Source organism: Nanorana parkeri, unplaced genomic scaffold, assembly GCF_000935625.1.
Source record: "Nanorana parkeri isolate BGI_ZX_2015 unplaced genomic scaffold, ASM93562v1 scaffold1401, whole genome shotgun sequence".
NCBI classification, from domain to species: Eukaryota; Metazoa; Chordata; class Amphibia; order Anura; family Dicroglossidae; genus Nanorana; species Nanorana parkeri.
The window spans coordinates 306,416-323,172 of NW_017307669.1; the positions used below are offsets into that span (position 1 = coordinate 306,416).

Genomic DNA, 16,757 nt, shown 5'->3' on the forward strand with positions numbered 1-16,757 from the left:
TCCAGGACTTACAAGTAATTTTTGTTTGAAGGGGGGGGGGGGGAAACACTGGTCCCCATTACTGCCTTCAGCTCTTGAAAAGCTCTTTCTGCCTCTTAATTCCATTTCACCAGAATTATTTCCTATGCACCATAGTGTACAATAGTGTGTTAATAATGTGGTGCGCTGCAAACTTTGTGCGTTGAAGCTAGATTTCCTTAGTGCATCGGGGTGTCACTGAAAATTAATGGCAGTGCAACATGATATCTTACATCTTAGGTCCAGTAGGTGGAACTTCTTAGCCAAGTAGAGCCCTCGCAAAAGGGTCATGGGGGAGGGGAATGGAGAGACAGAAGAAGTCCTAAATGTCTCTCTGGCATCCCGCAGATTAGCCCCGATAGTAGGGTGAGAAGCCAAGGATATACGGAGGGGAGCAGTAATCCACGGCAGGCACATGATGGGCACTTTGTGTTCCTCTAATTCCATTGTTTGCAGTCTCGACTACTCGTCCAGTCCACCACTCTAGCGAGGTGGACTGCCGGGTAGTACTGGGAGATGTCAGGGAGACCGACCCCTCCGTGCCGTTTAGGCATCGAGAGGACACGGTGACTTATTCTGGGGGGACGACCAGACCAGACAAATGTGGTTAACAGACGTCGGATTCTGAGGAAAAACACAAATGGTAGACGGATAGACAGGGCTTGCATAAGAAATAGCAATTTCGGGAGAATGGTCATCTTGACCGAGTTACATCTGACGAACCAAGTCAGGTACAGACCATGCCAGCGGGTCAGCTCCTGGCTAATGTGAAGAAGTAGAGGGGCATAGTTAGAGTTTTATAGATGAGTGTGGTCCAGCATAAGCATTGTCCCAAGGTATTTAACGTGGGTCGTGGCCCAGTGGAACTGCAAATGGGTCCTGAGCAAGGAAACTGTCGTCGCTGGCAGAGTAATGGCTAGTGCAGCAGATTTAGAAAGGTTGACCTTAAAATTGGAGAATAGACCATATTGGTCAAAGACGTGAAGAAGATGTGGAAGGATCAAAGGATCAGGGAAGAAGAAGAGGAGGTCGTCTGCGAAGGCAGCCACTTTGTGTTCCCTCGGACAGAACACAGAAGGGGTTCCAGGGTGAGGATGAAAATTATGTGGATAGAGGGCAGCCCTGTCTAGTACCATTAGTCAGTGGGAAATAACTAAAGTGAGCTTCATTGACATTCACAGCAGCAGTAGGACGTGAGTATAGGGCGGCTATCCAACAGTGCAAGTTGGGGCCCAGGCCTAGCCACGCCCCCGAAAGGGATTACACTTGCCATTCACTGACACATTTAACTTATAGTCGAATAGATAATTTTTTGTCTCCCACTGTTTAATAAGTAGGCAAATACAAGCAAATATAGGAGCCCAGATCTGGTCGGACCATGCCCCAATATTTTTCACAATCACACCCCCGAATACATGAAAACCGCAAGCTATGTGGAGACTAAATGAAACCTTAATACAAGATGTTGTTATAAAAACTTTATAATAGATCATCAACATGACACCACTATACTCCCAATAAAATGGGAGGCTTTGAAGGGAGTCATTTGATGGGTGTTGGTGTCCCATGGGGCGCATGTCAAGAGGGAGAAAGATAAAATAATTAGAGCTCTGTTGGAGGAGATACATCTATTAGAATGTAGACATAAAAGTAAAGCTGATATAGATGTTTTTCAAAAATTATTACAAAAGAGAGTAGAATTACATGAAAGATTAGATCTAAGGTATCAACGTCACAAAGAATGCGTAAAACATACAATGTATGAATTTGGAGATAAGAGCAGTAGGCAACTAGCACGCTCGATCAGAGATAGACAGGGTCGTACGTATATACCAAAAATACGCTGCCCTGTACAGGGCATGCTACATTCCTCAGACCAGATAGCAGAGGTCTTCCATAGGTACTATAAGAGCTTCTATAATTTAAGGGTGAATAGATCGATACGGGACAAGAGGGTAGAACAAGAGGGGATACTAAACTATGTAAACCTGATGGCCCTACCTCAGTTAGATAGGCAAACGATAGAATCACTGAATATACCATTCTCATTGGAGGAGATAACAGGGGCAATACACTCAATGCCGTTGGGGAAGAGCCCTGGTGCAGATGGATTGACAGGAGCATTCTACAGACAGTTCATAGAGGAATTGGCCCCAATCATGCATAGAATGTTTAATGAAATTGAGGATGATTGTATATTTTCCCAACAAAGTCAGAAGGCCTATATTACATTAATACATAAGGACCAGAAAGATCCTACACAGTGTGCCAGTTATAGACCTGATCTCCAATAATCGCTGCTGTGTTAAACATTTGGGATATAATGGTTAGAAAGTATGAGATATCTACATATGTGGGTCCACTAATGCCCATTATGGGAAATCCAGATCTCCCGCAGGGAATGGAGAGTAGAAGGTTTCTGAAGTGGGAGAGGATGAAGCACTCTCCAATGATACAGGCCATTATTGCAGCAGGATTATGTCCCCTATTAGAATTACTTCCAGCTAATACACCCAGTAAGGGCAGATGGTTAGAATATTTACAACTTAAATATTTATATTCAGACCTCTGCGTGCCAGGCATTGTACTCAGAGACCTGACTCCATTTGAGGATATATGTCTGAATAAGGCGGGGCGTAAACACATGGTTTCCAGATTATATAATATCTTAGTGACCAAGATGTTCCCAACATCCCTGTATTACATTAAGGACTGGGAACGTGAACTAGGATTCTAAGCGGCAGAAGAGGATTGGAATAAAGTGTACTATCTAACTTTTAAAGCAAGTATGGCAGTTAAAGTGACATTAAAGTAAAAAAAAGTTTCCCTCCCCCCAATGTTAATGTTAGCACTTACCTTAAATGAGGTTTCTTAATCAGATCTTCCTCTTCTTTCCTGGTGTTTTCATCTGTCCCTCCAGTGGTGCAGCGGCTCTCCAATCCAGCACTGACTCCTCTCTGCTTGCAGGCACTTCCGATCCAGCGGTGTGCACACGTCTAGACTTACCTTGCGTCTCTGCTCGTCTCCCGGCCGAAAATCTGAACTGCACATGCCCCCGCCCTAAGATGCTTTGTGGCCGCCCGAGCAGTTTGGGATTCTCGGGCGGGAGCGCGCGACGAAAACAGGGTAAGTGTAAAACGCTGTTAAAGCGTTTTTTTTTTTACTTTTTGCCTATATCTACTGCTTGCTAGCAGTAGATATAGGCAAAAAAACAAACCGGAGGGTTTAGAACCCCTTTAAAACACAGGAGAGACACTTTCAATTATTAACTAGATGGTACAGATGCCCAACAATAATACATAGGATAAATCCTCAATTTACAAAGTTGTGTTGGAGATATGGCAGGGAAGAGGAAACAATGGTACATACAGTATACGGTGGTCATGTCAACAACTAAGTCAATACTGGAGATCAATCGTTAATTTAGGGTGTCAATTGACAGGGCTGAGGTGGCGTTATTGTCAATGCATCAGGGTAAGGTAACAAAATTTAAAAAAGGACTGCTGTCAGGGGTGTAATTAGAAATCACAGGGCCCCATAGCAAAATTTTGTATAGGGCCCCGTGATTGCTAGTTATGCCACCTGCAGAGCCCCAGCGGAGAGTGACCCTGCAGAGTCCACCATAGACTCTCTATAGTGGGCTCTGCAGGGTCTGAGATCTCTTACCTGTCAGCGCCTCTGTGGTCGCCGGGCCCCGACTCCTCTGCTATCGACGGGCCCCGCCTTCTCTTACATCACTGGCCCCACCTGCTCTTAGGTCCCATCACTGGCCCCACCTGCTCTGCTCTTAGGGCCCCGCCTCCTCCATTCCGAACACTCATCTGCCGCAGCGGCTGGCTGTCACTGACACAGCTCCGCAGCGACTATGAGGGGAAATGCGCACTGGCCGCTGCTGAGCTGTGTCTGTCCCCCCTGTGCCTGGGCCCCATAGCGGCCGCCTGGGTCGCTATGGCGATTGTTACGCCACTGACTGCTGTGCCATATATTGGCAGCAGCAAGGGCAATAATCCTGCGGTATTGGAGGACATCAGATATACTCCAGGTGTGGGAGTAGGTACTGGAATTGAATAATACCATGCATATGGAGGAACCCAAAGGCCGCCTGAATGATAGATATATGGGGTTCATAGAAAAGTGGGGACCTTGGAGGGAATATATTAACTCAGCAGAAGTCCGGAAATACCTTTTAGAGACTATAAAATAAGATGTAAAATCGAAAGTCTAGTTCCACATTGATAAGAAAAATTCCGTGGTTCCTGTTTTTTTTTCTTCTTTTTCTTTTCTTCCCTGGGGAGGGGGTGGAGGGAGGGAGGGATATGTTATGGTAATGTATGACATATAGAGGTAAATTATTTTTAAGAATGTAGAGGAAAATTATGTTGTAAGGGTTATATATGTATAAAATAATGTTTATATTTTGATGTAAGATGTGAATACCGTTTAGAATACCTTTTTTAGAATAAATATTCTAAAAAAGAAAAAAAAAATCATAATCTGATGTTCCTTTTTCCATTCACTGTGACAATAAATGCATCAGCTGGTATCACAGTATAGGCAATAGAATAAAGAGTGTACCATACCAAGTAACAGACTGGTGTTCAGGATGCAGTGTGAAGGGCAAAGCAGCAATAAAGCAGGTAAAGCTAATAGAGTCTGTGTTTGTATCAAAGATCGCAGGTAACCGCATGAGTCTCCGCCCCCGTCCCGATGCGCCGACGCAGACAATCCGCGCTATCCATTACCAAGGAAACGAGGAGAAGCATCTCTCACTCTTCTGGTAATCGCGGAGCGCACGCATCAGGGCAGCACACTCGTGTGCTGAATCGAGTGTGGGGAAAACAAGAGAATGCCATATATCAGCACTGCAAAACATCAAAATGGCGGGTGACAAAATATAAGTGCAACATATAATAAAAGAAATAGCAGGTTTACAAATACAGAACAGCAATAACAAAAAGAGTAACAGCATATGTATTATTATGTGAATAATACACTAGCCAAACCATTGACAATGTATAGGCCCATTATACAGAATTAATAAGTCATATATATGGATTATCAATATAAAAATATATCATTTATCTTTACAAAAATGCAAAAAAAATTTTAGAATACCATCAAAAGAGCCAGAGAGAATATTTTTATCAATGGATGGCCATTTGCAAAAAAATTTTTAGAATACCATCAAAAGAGCCAGAGAGAATATTTTTATCAATGGATGGCATTATGATGTCACAGTGGGGTTTTTTACAGCTAATTGGTGAACCTCATCGGGTATATATGTGGTGTTTAATGTTACGTCTTTCTGCCCTGAGGAAGGGACCTTGTGCGGTCTTGAAACGTTGGCTCTTCCTATTGTGACGTCTTTGTCCAATAAATGGACATATTGAACTATATCGCTGAGTGCTGGTGATTTACTTCTCTGCTTTGTGTTTGCACATCGCCATCTGTGATTGTCACTGCGAGCACCATCTTCTTTATTGGCCTTGACTGCTGCAAGGTGTGCGGAGGGCTCTCCTATCTATCCACGCTATTACTACAACATTGAGTTATTGCTTGCTGTTAACAAAAAGTGGTCTATTAATAAAAACGTTGCATAGCTTTTTCCTTCAGCGAAACTGCAGTTATAATCTTTCTGTGTGAGTTATAAGAATGGGGCAAAAACAAATGGGGGTTATTCATGACAGAGCCGAAGGATCCAGCCGTAGCTTCGGCTGATCCTTCAGCTTGCTTCGGCCGCCTGAGCCCTTCGGTTCAGTTAAACCTACCAGTTAAAACTACCATACCCAAAATTGACCATAGCCGACGCTTTAAAAGCTTTTACCGGTACTGCAGTGAAGGAATCCGTGTGCAGCGTCGAGGAGAAAGCAGACCGCCATCATGTTCCACACTATGTTGACCCACGCCCGAAACACCCCAGCTTGATTCCTCTGTTCTTGTTCGTGGGATGTGGGGGTGTTGGTTCACTTCTGTACGCTTTGCGAGTGACTATGAGGAGCCCAGAAATCGCTTGGGACAAGAAGAACAACCCAGAGCCCTGGAATAAGCGCGGCCCAAACTACCAGTACAAGTTTTACAACGAGACCGTCGACTACAAGAACCTGAAGAAGGAAGGACCCGACTACTAAGGCGCTCATTCGTCGCCGCAAGCCGCCAGTCACCGGAGCTGCTTCTCATGCTGTCCAGGAATGTCCATGTCCCTCCTTATTTAATCAGATCAGACCTGTAAATTGAATTGGCACGGCTCTGTCTGTCTTGGTAATGTGTTTAGTTGAGCTTAATACAATTAAACCAATTAAAAAAAAAAAAGCTTTTACCGCTCATAAGTTTAGTGTTAACAGTGATTAATGGCCCTAGAATTATTGCTCTCACTCCGACGTTCGCGGCGATATGTAACATGTGCAGCGCAATGGATGTAATCGTCGTTTTCACACGTAGGCGGACTCGACGCATGTTTGCGTGTGCATGTGGGGGCGGGGGACTTTAATTTTTTTTACATTGTTTTTAATTGCTTTGATATGTGACTTTTAATTTTTTTTGTAACTCATTTTTTTAAACCTTTTTTTCACTTAACTTTATTGCTATCACATAGGGAGCAAACAAGCTGAGGGGCGGGCTTCCGATGACTGCAATGCTGAACGGGCAGTGTGTGCGAGCGCACACCGGCTCGTTCGGCATTTGTCTCCCAAGCACCGTTCAAACCAGCCGAAAAAGATTTTCGGATGGTTTTCTAGCATGCTCCTAAGACAAAGGACGTGCGACCGTACAGCAGAAACGGTCGCACGTCTTCATTCACACGAGAATCGTGCAGTGTATGGGCACCTTAAGTTGGGTTTCCAAATTAGTTATTAGGGTGGGGTGTGCTCATGAGTTGTGCTTCGTCTACCAGACTTTGCTGTGACAGAGTACTGTGCTGGAGTGGCAGCATGTGACAGTAGTTCTGTGGGGACCAATCAGTACAGTAAACATCATAGTAGGAGGGATTGGCTATAGCAAAACCCATGAGCATGCTCAGAACTGGGGTAGTTTTGTTCCTGCCTCTCCCCTGTTGGGAGGTTGGTGCTCAGGTGCTGGGTGGCTAGGCCCTCAAGGCTTAACCGCATGGAATGCCATGTGCCATCAGATTTTGCTGGATCAACTACAGTGACCTAACCCATGTTAACAAAGGTCATGGGGACACTGGAGTCACCACCGGAACCTCCACTGGTCCAGGCTATAATATATCCTGAAGCAGAGTATACACTGGAACCTCTGAGGGAATGGAGACACTTTTGGCAAAAGGGAGAAGATGGACCTTCCACTAGGATCTGTACGCCTTTCTAGAAGTGCAGCTACTATATCACCAGCATTTCGAGTATTCCAGCACACCTATCTATCATTGTTATTCCAAGTTCTACAATAAATGTTTAAAAGGCATCCATGGACTCTCGAGCTCATTACTACTGCAAGGAGGACTTATGTGAGTACTTACACTTGGGGACAAGGTTATCTCATATGGGGGTCCCACTTGTACATAACAAGGCCCAGTTGGGTGGAGGCACTGCCAGTACAATTGCTCACAGCCCCTTTACTCCCACTTAGCGGAGGCTCAGGACTTTTGGTTGCCCACAGGTCAGCAGCGGTAGTTGATCGGAGACAGTCATCTTACATGACCCCCCCCTCGAAACAGGGCTACACTCTTAACCCCTTCATGACTGAGGCCCTTTTTTCATTTTTTGCACCCATGTTATATATTTACAAGATATCAGGGCCAGTGCACAGGGAACCAGCTAATTCTGCAGGAAACTAAAACTTTTAAACACCAAGGAGCAGCATTCATTGTAAATGATTTAATCAGCAAATAACTTAAAATCATTTAAAATTTAATACCACTTTAAAATAAGTCATAGTGCGCATAAGTGATTTACTTCAAGAACCCTGGATTAAACCAAAAGTCTACTATATAGGTCTGTATATATTTGCAGATATATTGTAGTAATTTGTATTGTATGTTATGCCCAGGTTTTCAGCACAATAACTAACTGTCAGTGTATGAAATCTAGATATACAGTAATAGGATTTGCCCAGATTTCATTTGCATAATTTTAGCTATAGCCATTTGGGTAAAACTGATTCATACATTTAAAGGAGAACTATGAGGTGAGTGCTTTTCACTCACCTAGTCACTTTCTGAGAAAGAAGAAGGTCTGCAGTGAATACATCATATAAGTAGGAAATTACATTTCTGGGGGTGATCAATAGACTAGTCTTAGTTATAAACAAGTGATGTTTGAATTTTTTGGACATTTTAGAAAATCAGATGGTTGCAGATTGAAACAGAAAGCTCATTTAATTAACATTACTTTACAGAATGACTTTTTTAAACAGGCGGTCCAATTAAATCCCCTTGTCAGTTCTTCAGGCAGCTCTGATCAGAAGCTAAATGTTAGTGTATGGGCAGCTATAGAGCTGTAGAAGGAGTCTAAACAACCCCCAGATATTTCACTTTTGAAATAGAAAAAGAAATTGAGGACACATATCTCTTTTTCTGCAGCCTCTGTTTTGAATGAAAGGAACGTACAGAGGCTTCCCATTAGATATATTTACTATCAACCAGTTTCGGAATGCGAGAAGCCTCTGTACTAAGTGCTACTACCCATTCAGAAACTCATGAATGAACAGGAAGTGATGTAAAGCACTTCCTGTTGATTCATAACTGGCTGTTCAGGGGCTTCAGAATACAACAACTTGCAGCGAAGGATTCTTCTATCCACATGGATGGGGCAATCTAAGGATTTCTCTTGTTAATCCCAGCATCTAACAGTATATGGCCAGCTTTAGTCCAGTAATGCACATAAGCATTTAATGAATACTGTGACATGCCAATAAAGTTAAAAGCAGCTTGTGTGCTTGTCGGAGCTTTGATTGCTGACTTGGTTATCAAATGTGCAAGCACCCGATGTTTAGTTTACTAATTTGTATTGAGATTGTAGTCCATCTCGGGAGTCAGCATGGAGCAGTGACTACTTTACAACACACATTGACAGCTTATTCACTTCTGGCTTGTATGGCTGATTTCAGCCGTACATCGACTGAAATCAGCCGTACATCGGCTTGTTTCATGTTGGCCGAACATGTTCAGTCTTTCAGCCGACCCGAGGTGCAGAAGGAGTTCAACTCAACCGATCTGGATCGGCTGAGCCAAACCTCCAGCAGGCTACTCGCTGCTGTTCGGCCTATTCTCATAGGGGCCGAACAGCAGTGAGTGACTAGCCGAATGCCGCCGAGCGGCATTTTCGGCTCGGCTATTCCGCTCTGTACCTCTGTGGTACCGAGCAAAAGAGAAAAAGTGAAAAAAAGTAGAAAACAATTGGGCGGTGGCAGCTAGCTCCACCCAACTGTTTCCTTTTGGCCGGGAACTGCTAGGGAAGGTCCCGGTCAATAAAGAACAACTGGGCAGGAGCCGGCCGTGATATCTCCGCTGAGTTCTTCATGTGTAATGACAGATCAGCGTCCCCTGGTTACCAGGTAACCAAGGGACGCTGATCTGTCATTACACACGGAGAACTCGGCGGAGCCGCCGTGATATCACATTGTGATGACAGATCAGCAGTCAGTAGCAGACTTTCGCCCGGCCAATGGCCGGCCGTTTGGCCCAGTTCGGCTGTCACCTCAGTTCAGTCCAGCCGAAGCATATGCCTTCGGGTCGACCGAGCTGCTTGGCCAACTTCGGAGCTGTACGGGCCATAATGAATAGCCCGTACAGCAGCCCTTCGGCTCAGCGGCCGAGGATAGCCGAAGGATCAGCCGGAGCTACGGCTGATCCTTCGGATAGCTTTGTAAATAACCCCCATAGTACTATGTGTCCCCAGTTATTTACAAACACTGGAGTGATCAGCTGATCACTCCGGTGTTTGTTCTGCACAAAGAGGATCGGTAAATATCACTGATATTTACCAATCCTCACGCTCTCCATCCTGAGCCGCTCAGCCATGCTGCCCCACTTCTCCCTGCCACGCTGAGCCCTGGGAGCCGGCCCTCCCCGCACCTGAGGCGAGTGCCTCAGTCGCCTCGCCCATACTACGCCCTGGGCAGCCAAAAGGATGCGCGTCCATTTACATCTGGTTACCCCCTGACTGCTTCCAGGTCCAGAAAACCAAATGGATCTGATTGTGACAGAACAGAGGTAAAGTTCAGTTTTTCAACGATGACATCCTTTCTACAGGCGCCCATGTGAAATAAGCCTTAGGCAGCAATTATTTATGTTTGGCACCTGCAGGAGCAGAGTGACATTAAATTAACATGGTGTTCTGACAAATGCAACTTTTCTTGTAGTGCTGACAATATATTCCATTATTCTGCACATGTCTAATCATCGTGGTAATGTTGTGTGCTTATATGGCAATGTGAGCATGCTTCTTTTTATTGCAGGGTGTTTACTGTCCTCGAGCATATATTGGTACCCAGGGTCCCCTACCAAGTACCGTTGTAGACTTCTGGAGAATGATCTGGGAATACAATGTCGGGGTAAGATATTCCATCTCATGTCAATAATAAAATATAAAGCTGCTGGAGTTTTGGCAACTAAAGCTGGCCATCAGCACCTCAAATGTCACCCAATTATTGCTGAATTGGCCAATATCTGAGCTGTGGTTAGCCCTGCCAGCACAACCTAGTTATTCAAAACAATTTCAATGGACTGTTTTTGAAAGAGCCAGGTGGAAAATTATCACCTGAACAGTGTGTGCACCCAATCAGAGGCAGGAACTGTTCAGTGGCTTCTGAATACAACTTGCAGCGAGGATTCTTCTATCCACATGGATGGGGCAATCTAAGGATTTCTCTTGTTAATCCCAGCATCTAACAGTATATGCACATAAGCATTTAATGAACACTGTGACATGCCAATAAAGTTAAAAGCAGCTTATGTGCTTGTCGGAGCTTTGATTTCTGACTTGGTTATCAAATGTGCAAGCACCGGATGTTTAATTTACTAATTTGTATTGAGATTGTAGTGCATCACGGGAGTCAGCTTGGAGCAGTGACTACTTTACAACACACAGGGACCATGGGGAACAAATATAGCCAAGGCTTCCATTCAAAACAATGATTTTAGTTAAGTAAGATGTTAAAAAATAAGTACATTCGTTTTGAAATCGAGAGCACACTTTTCAGCTGCAGTATGGTGAGCTTGATCAGCTATTTTTTTGCATGGGGCTACAGATGCAGTATAGTATGAGAACAGCGAGACCATCACTTCACCCAGCTACAGAGGTGCCAGTGTTAGGGCCTATTTTAATGGGCCTTTGTTCATGTCAGAACTGTTTCTCTTCTCATACAAGTCAATGGAGATGCAAAATCAGCGTGAAGCAATTTATTGGAGCTTAGGAGCTCAAATGCAGACCAGAAGGAAGTCAACTGCAGGTCAAATACACCTGTGCATGTACATGTATGTAAAATTTTAGACATAGACTGGGTACATCCAAGATTTTAGTGATGGCATATACCCGATGACAACAGTGTACAGCCATTGACTTTAATGTGAGTGGCTGTGCACTACCTGGGGCCCTCTGCCAGTGGTTATAACCTGGCATTTACAGTGTACAGGAGCCACTGCCCATGTGCAAGAGCCCTAAAGCAAGCTGCTGTTGCCCATGAACACTAACTCTTAACTTTTGTGCTGCAGAATATTTATGATCCTAAACTCATGTTTTATATCCTGTTCTCTATGCAGATTATTGTAATGGCCTGTATGGAGTTTGAAATGGGGAAGGTAAGTATAGCATTTATTTGAACCCCTATTGCATGGAGAAACTGGTATTTTCTAGTTCTACCTGTTGTTGCAATGTGGTGGAGTGGTTATAATTCCTGCTTGGTTGCACTGGGTTTAAGCCCTCGTTCACACCTGAACGTTTTGTAGCGCGTTCTACGCTCGACGAACGCTCTACAAAACGCTCAAACATCTAAATCCCATTGTATTCAATGGGTCTGGTTCACACCTTGGCGTATTTCAGCCCGTCCCTAACGCGCTACAAAACGGCCCACACCTGAAAAGGTACATGTACTACTTTGGGCCGTTTTTATTGCGCGTTTCCATTGGGATACAGCCAAGTAGCCCTCGGAAACGCGCGTCTGTGGCGCGATTTTTTTACCGCGAATCGCGGTAAAAAAACACGCGACAGACGCGCATATGCAATACGCCTAGGTGTGAACCAGGGCTTAATCTCACAAGCCTGAGTCTGCATGTTCCAGTGTGGTGTTGCACTTTTCTTCCAAATACTAACCACCTGTGCTTGACTGGAAACCTATCCAGGTTAGGGACTAATAAGTGCCTCATATCTCTGAATTTCATGTAGTATCTCATGTCTTTCCATTACATGAAACACCCATTTATCTCTGTATTACACACAGTGCCTCTTGCCTCTATAACAAAGTGTTATTTATACCTCTCTTTTACATGCAGTGTCTCTTATCTCTGTATTTCATACAGTGCTCCCGTATCTCTGTATTATACCCAGTGCCTCATATCTCTGTATTTCACACAGTGGCTGCATATCTCTGCAGTACATGCTATGCCTCATACCACTAATTACAAATAGTGCCTTTCTCCTCCGTGTCTCAGGCTGCGACAAAATAATTTCTTAAGAATTTAGGATATTGGTACACTCATCTTTGTGGTGCGTTTAGCAGACCAAACATGTTACAATCTGACTGCATAATCTACTATGGTTAGGTGGGAGAAAACAAGTAGGGCCCTCCTAACCCTACTGAATTGTATTGTATTGTATTTTATTGTATTGTATGTCTCCCAGTATTTTGTAAAGTGCTGTGAAAACTGTTGGTGCTATATAAATCCTGTATACTACTACTACTACTACTATTAATAATAATGTTAATAAAAGAAGGGATTGCAAAATGCTTTTCCTGTGTTAGGATAACTACAGGAATTACAGTTCCATTGTAGGATCTCTTAGACTTAACAACATTTATATAGTGTAAGAACCTACCTTTATAAGCCATTCAATATACATCCAGCTTGCAGAACCCTCTTTAAATATAGTTGTAGGTAAATATAAGGCCTCATTCACACCATCCTCGATTGTGTCCGGAACGCACTGGATCGCATTGCAGCCGCGTCAGTTTGTTGTGGGGCGGGAGGGCCGCAATGCAATCGGCTGCAATGGAACGCAAGGCACATTAATGACTGTGGTCCGGTCAGAAAAAATGCTGCAAGCACAATTTTTTTTGACCAGAACGGACCACAGGCATTAATGTGCCATAATCGGGCACATCACTGCTCGTGGTGTGAACGAGGCCTAGATTGTACAAGCAGCTTGTACTATTAAATTTTTTACATCTGTTGATTTAATACACACCTCTAAGGTTATTTACATAAAGCTGATCTCTTTCACACGTGTCTATAACCCAAAGCCAAAATTCAATATTTTACTGTAAACTAAAGCCTGGTCGGTTACTAGGGAATACAACACACTGTAAAAAAAAAAAAAAAAGCTTCCTTATTCACATTTTACATTTTTGTTAATACTAGTTGAGGCTATTCCAAAAAGGATGACTAGTTTGGCTTGTGCCTCACTAAAGACTTTCAGCAACAAAATAAAACATAGTTGCAGTTGATCAGCAGGACAGCAATCACATAGGGGTCTATTCACAAAGCTGCCGAAGGATCTGGCCGTAGCTTCGGCCGATCCTTCGGCTAGAGTTTTCAATTTTTTTACAGCAGCAGAGCCGCCGGACAATAGGAAACTATTGGGCGGAGCTAGCTGTCACTGCTAGCTCTGCACAATTGTTTTCTATTTACTTTTTTACAGCAGCAGAGCCGCCGGACAATAGGAAACTATTGGGCGGAGCTAGCTGTCACTGCTAGCTCTGCACAATCGTTTTCTATTTACTTTTTTCTACTTTTTTCACTCTTTTTCTGTTCTGCTCGGTGCCTCTGAGGGACCGAGCAGAACAGCCGAGCCAAATGCCGCTCGGCGGCATTCGGCTATTCTCTCACTGCTGTTCGGGATCTTTCAGAATAGCCCGAACAGCAGTGTGAAGCCTGCCGGAGGTTCGGCTCAGCCGATCCAGATGTTGGATCGGCTGAGTCGAACTCCTTCTGCACTTCGGGTCAGCCGAACATGCTGAGCATGTTCGGCTGATCCGAAGCCACACGAAGCAAGCCGATGTACGGCTGATTTCAGCCGATGTACGGCTGAAATCAGCCGTACCAGCCTGAAGTGAATAGCCGAACAGTGTTCGGCTCACTTCACTTCTGATCGGTCATTCACTCGGCTGCCCTCGGCAGCTTTGTGAATAGACCCCATAGTTTTCAAAAGAGACACTTCCTCTTCACAGCTATGGCTTTTCTGAGTTGGCAATGAGGCAGTTCAGCGATATTAACATGCAACTATGCTCTAAAGTTTTTTGTAAAATATTTTCTTTTTTGCACTATTCAAACAATTCAATAAATGGCAGCTTGTATAAGAAAACTGAAATGTGTGGCCAGTCTATGCTATGTGTCTCTAGACTTTATACAGCAAATAAAACAATTGCCAAAAAGAAAGAAATTTCAGTTAAAAAGGATCATAACTGTTCTAGCCAGTTCTGCAATCAGCTGAGAGCTCATTAAGACTCTCTAAATGATATCCTTTATGAGATGATGTATGCAGCGCTCATAAAATCATGTCAGCGCTGCATTGAAAATATCTGTGAATGGTAAGTGTACAGGATAAAGAAGCATAACATACTCTGGAGGGAAAGGTGCTTTATATTAGCTCACCTAATGAAGGCAGCATGTCAGCAATTTCTAATAAAGAAGATGTAAGACAGGGGTGCCCATTAGGTCGATCGCGATCTACCGGTCGATCGCGTAGTTATCACTGGTAGATCGTGATGTCCTGTCTTCTCTGGATCCCCGCTGCTCTCCCCCATCCGTATGCAGCGGGGATCTGAGGAAAAGTGAAGCTGCAGTCGGTGGAGGAAGGAGCCGCTAAACATCACTTCCTGTTCATTCATGAGTTTTTTCAATGGGGGGGAGCACTCTGTACAGAGGCAACACCCCATTCAGAAACTGGTGATAGTAAATATTTTCTGAATGAATGCTTTCCATTCATTTAGAACAGAGGCTGCAGAAAAAGAAATTGAGGTCCTCAATTTCTTTTTCTATTTTAAAAGGGAAATATCAGGGGGCTGTTTAGACCCCTAATATTTCCCGGAAGCCCCCCCAACAGTAAAAAAAATAGGCAATGCTCCCGCGGTGCTTGTGCAGCTGCCGGCTGAATGTGTCAGACGCTGCAGACGGAAAGGGGTGAGACACCTCTCCCCGTGTGCAACGTCGGCCACACGAGCACCGCGGGAGGATAGGACGCCGGTGCCTCTAGAACGCACTGGAATGCAAGCCGGCCGACTCCCTGCGTTCAGGGGCGGGAGGGTGTTGCACTGCAGCCATGTCCCCCGCCAAAAGTTTGATCGCCCGCACCTGGAATGCAGGCACATTAGTGCCTGCATTCCAGACCTGTGTGATCTGCAAAAATAGTGCTTGCAGCATTTTTGCGGATCGCACTGGACCAGAACGCAGGTACTAATGTGCCTGGGTTCCGGGTGCAGGCGATCGCACTGTGGGCGAGAGGCCTGGCTGCGGTGCCATTGACTTCAATGCACCGCCAGGCCCCCTCCCGCCCCATGAACGCAGGTGTTTTTTTGTTGGTAGATCTTATTGAGCTCGTCATTTGAAAAGTAGATCTCCAGATGAAAAATTGTGGGCGCCCCTGATGTAAGAGATATTAGAGGGCAAATGATCTCCTTGTGTTCTTGATTATCTCCTTCTTATTACTCCTCAATAATGTGTAAAAAGGAACTCACAACATGAGACTGTGATCCCAAAAGAGAACGTTTAGAGTATAGGTTGGCTACAAATATATAATTCCCTGAAAAAAAAAACTAATTTTACTTCTCACATATGGATAAATAAGACCAACTGGTAAAGCAGTCAAGAAGTTATAGTCAATTTAACCGATGCATAGATGCATACTGACGCTGGCAAATTTGGTAAATTGACTTCTGGTCACAAAAGGGTTCAAATGTTGACAGGCGATTAAACTTGCAAACAGGTTAAAAATGTTGTGTAGTGTGCCTTCAATATATTTTTCCCCTTTTTTGAGAATTAGCTTTATATTTAACAGACTATGAAATTGTGTCATTTAAATGTCTTTATTGTGTTTTTGTATGACTAGAAAAAATGTGAGCGCTACTGGGTTGAGGCAGGATGTGAAGTCTTACAGTGTGGTCCATTCTTAATCACATGTGTGAGTATCATGAGAATAATTCCATTACATAAAAACAATGCATTTCCTTATTTGTCCTATCCACATGACATATTGATCGTTCTTCTTCTAGAGTAATGAAGACAAAAGAAAGGACTATGTTATCAGGACCCTGATAGCAACTTATGGAAGTGTAAGCTGATTTTTTTCTATTTCTCTTTCATACCAAGACAGATATAGTTACATAGTATTTGAGGTTGAATAAAGACATTAGTCCATCAAGTCCAACCCATTAGGATCTCACTCTAGGAGCACCTGTACCCCTGTATATTACGGTCCCTTAAGAAATCGTCCAAAAGTCTCTTGAACAATTCCACATTCTTTGCTGAAAATAGAATAGAATAGAATAGAATAGATTTATGAACTTGGTGATGGAACACCTCGCCAACGCGATCAGAAGTAATGACTCAGTCCGGGGACTTCAGATAGGCACTC

At 43.9% G+C, this 16,757-nt stretch overlaps 1 protein-coding gene and 1 pseudogene across 1 annotated transcript in view; both read left to right on the top strand.

Moving 5' to 3' along the window:
- Window positions 1–16,757, top strand: part of PTPN22 (protein tyrosine phosphatase, non-receptor type 22) — a 100,895-nt gene that overhangs the window by 50,474 nt on the left and 33,664 nt on the right. Inside the window, exons 4-7 of the mRNA XM_018569803.1 lie at window positions 10,429–10,524; window positions 11,732–11,770; window positions 16,233–16,304; window positions 16,396–16,455. Coding sequence (XP_018425305.1) covers window positions 10,429–10,524; window positions 11,732–11,770; window positions 16,233–16,304; window positions 16,396–16,455 — 267 coding nt within the window. The remainder of the gene's footprint in view (window positions 1–10,428; window positions 10,525–11,731; window positions 11,771–16,232; window positions 16,305–16,395; window positions 16,456–16,757) is intronic.
- Window positions 5,899–6,319, top strand: LOC108798091 (annotated as a pseudogene).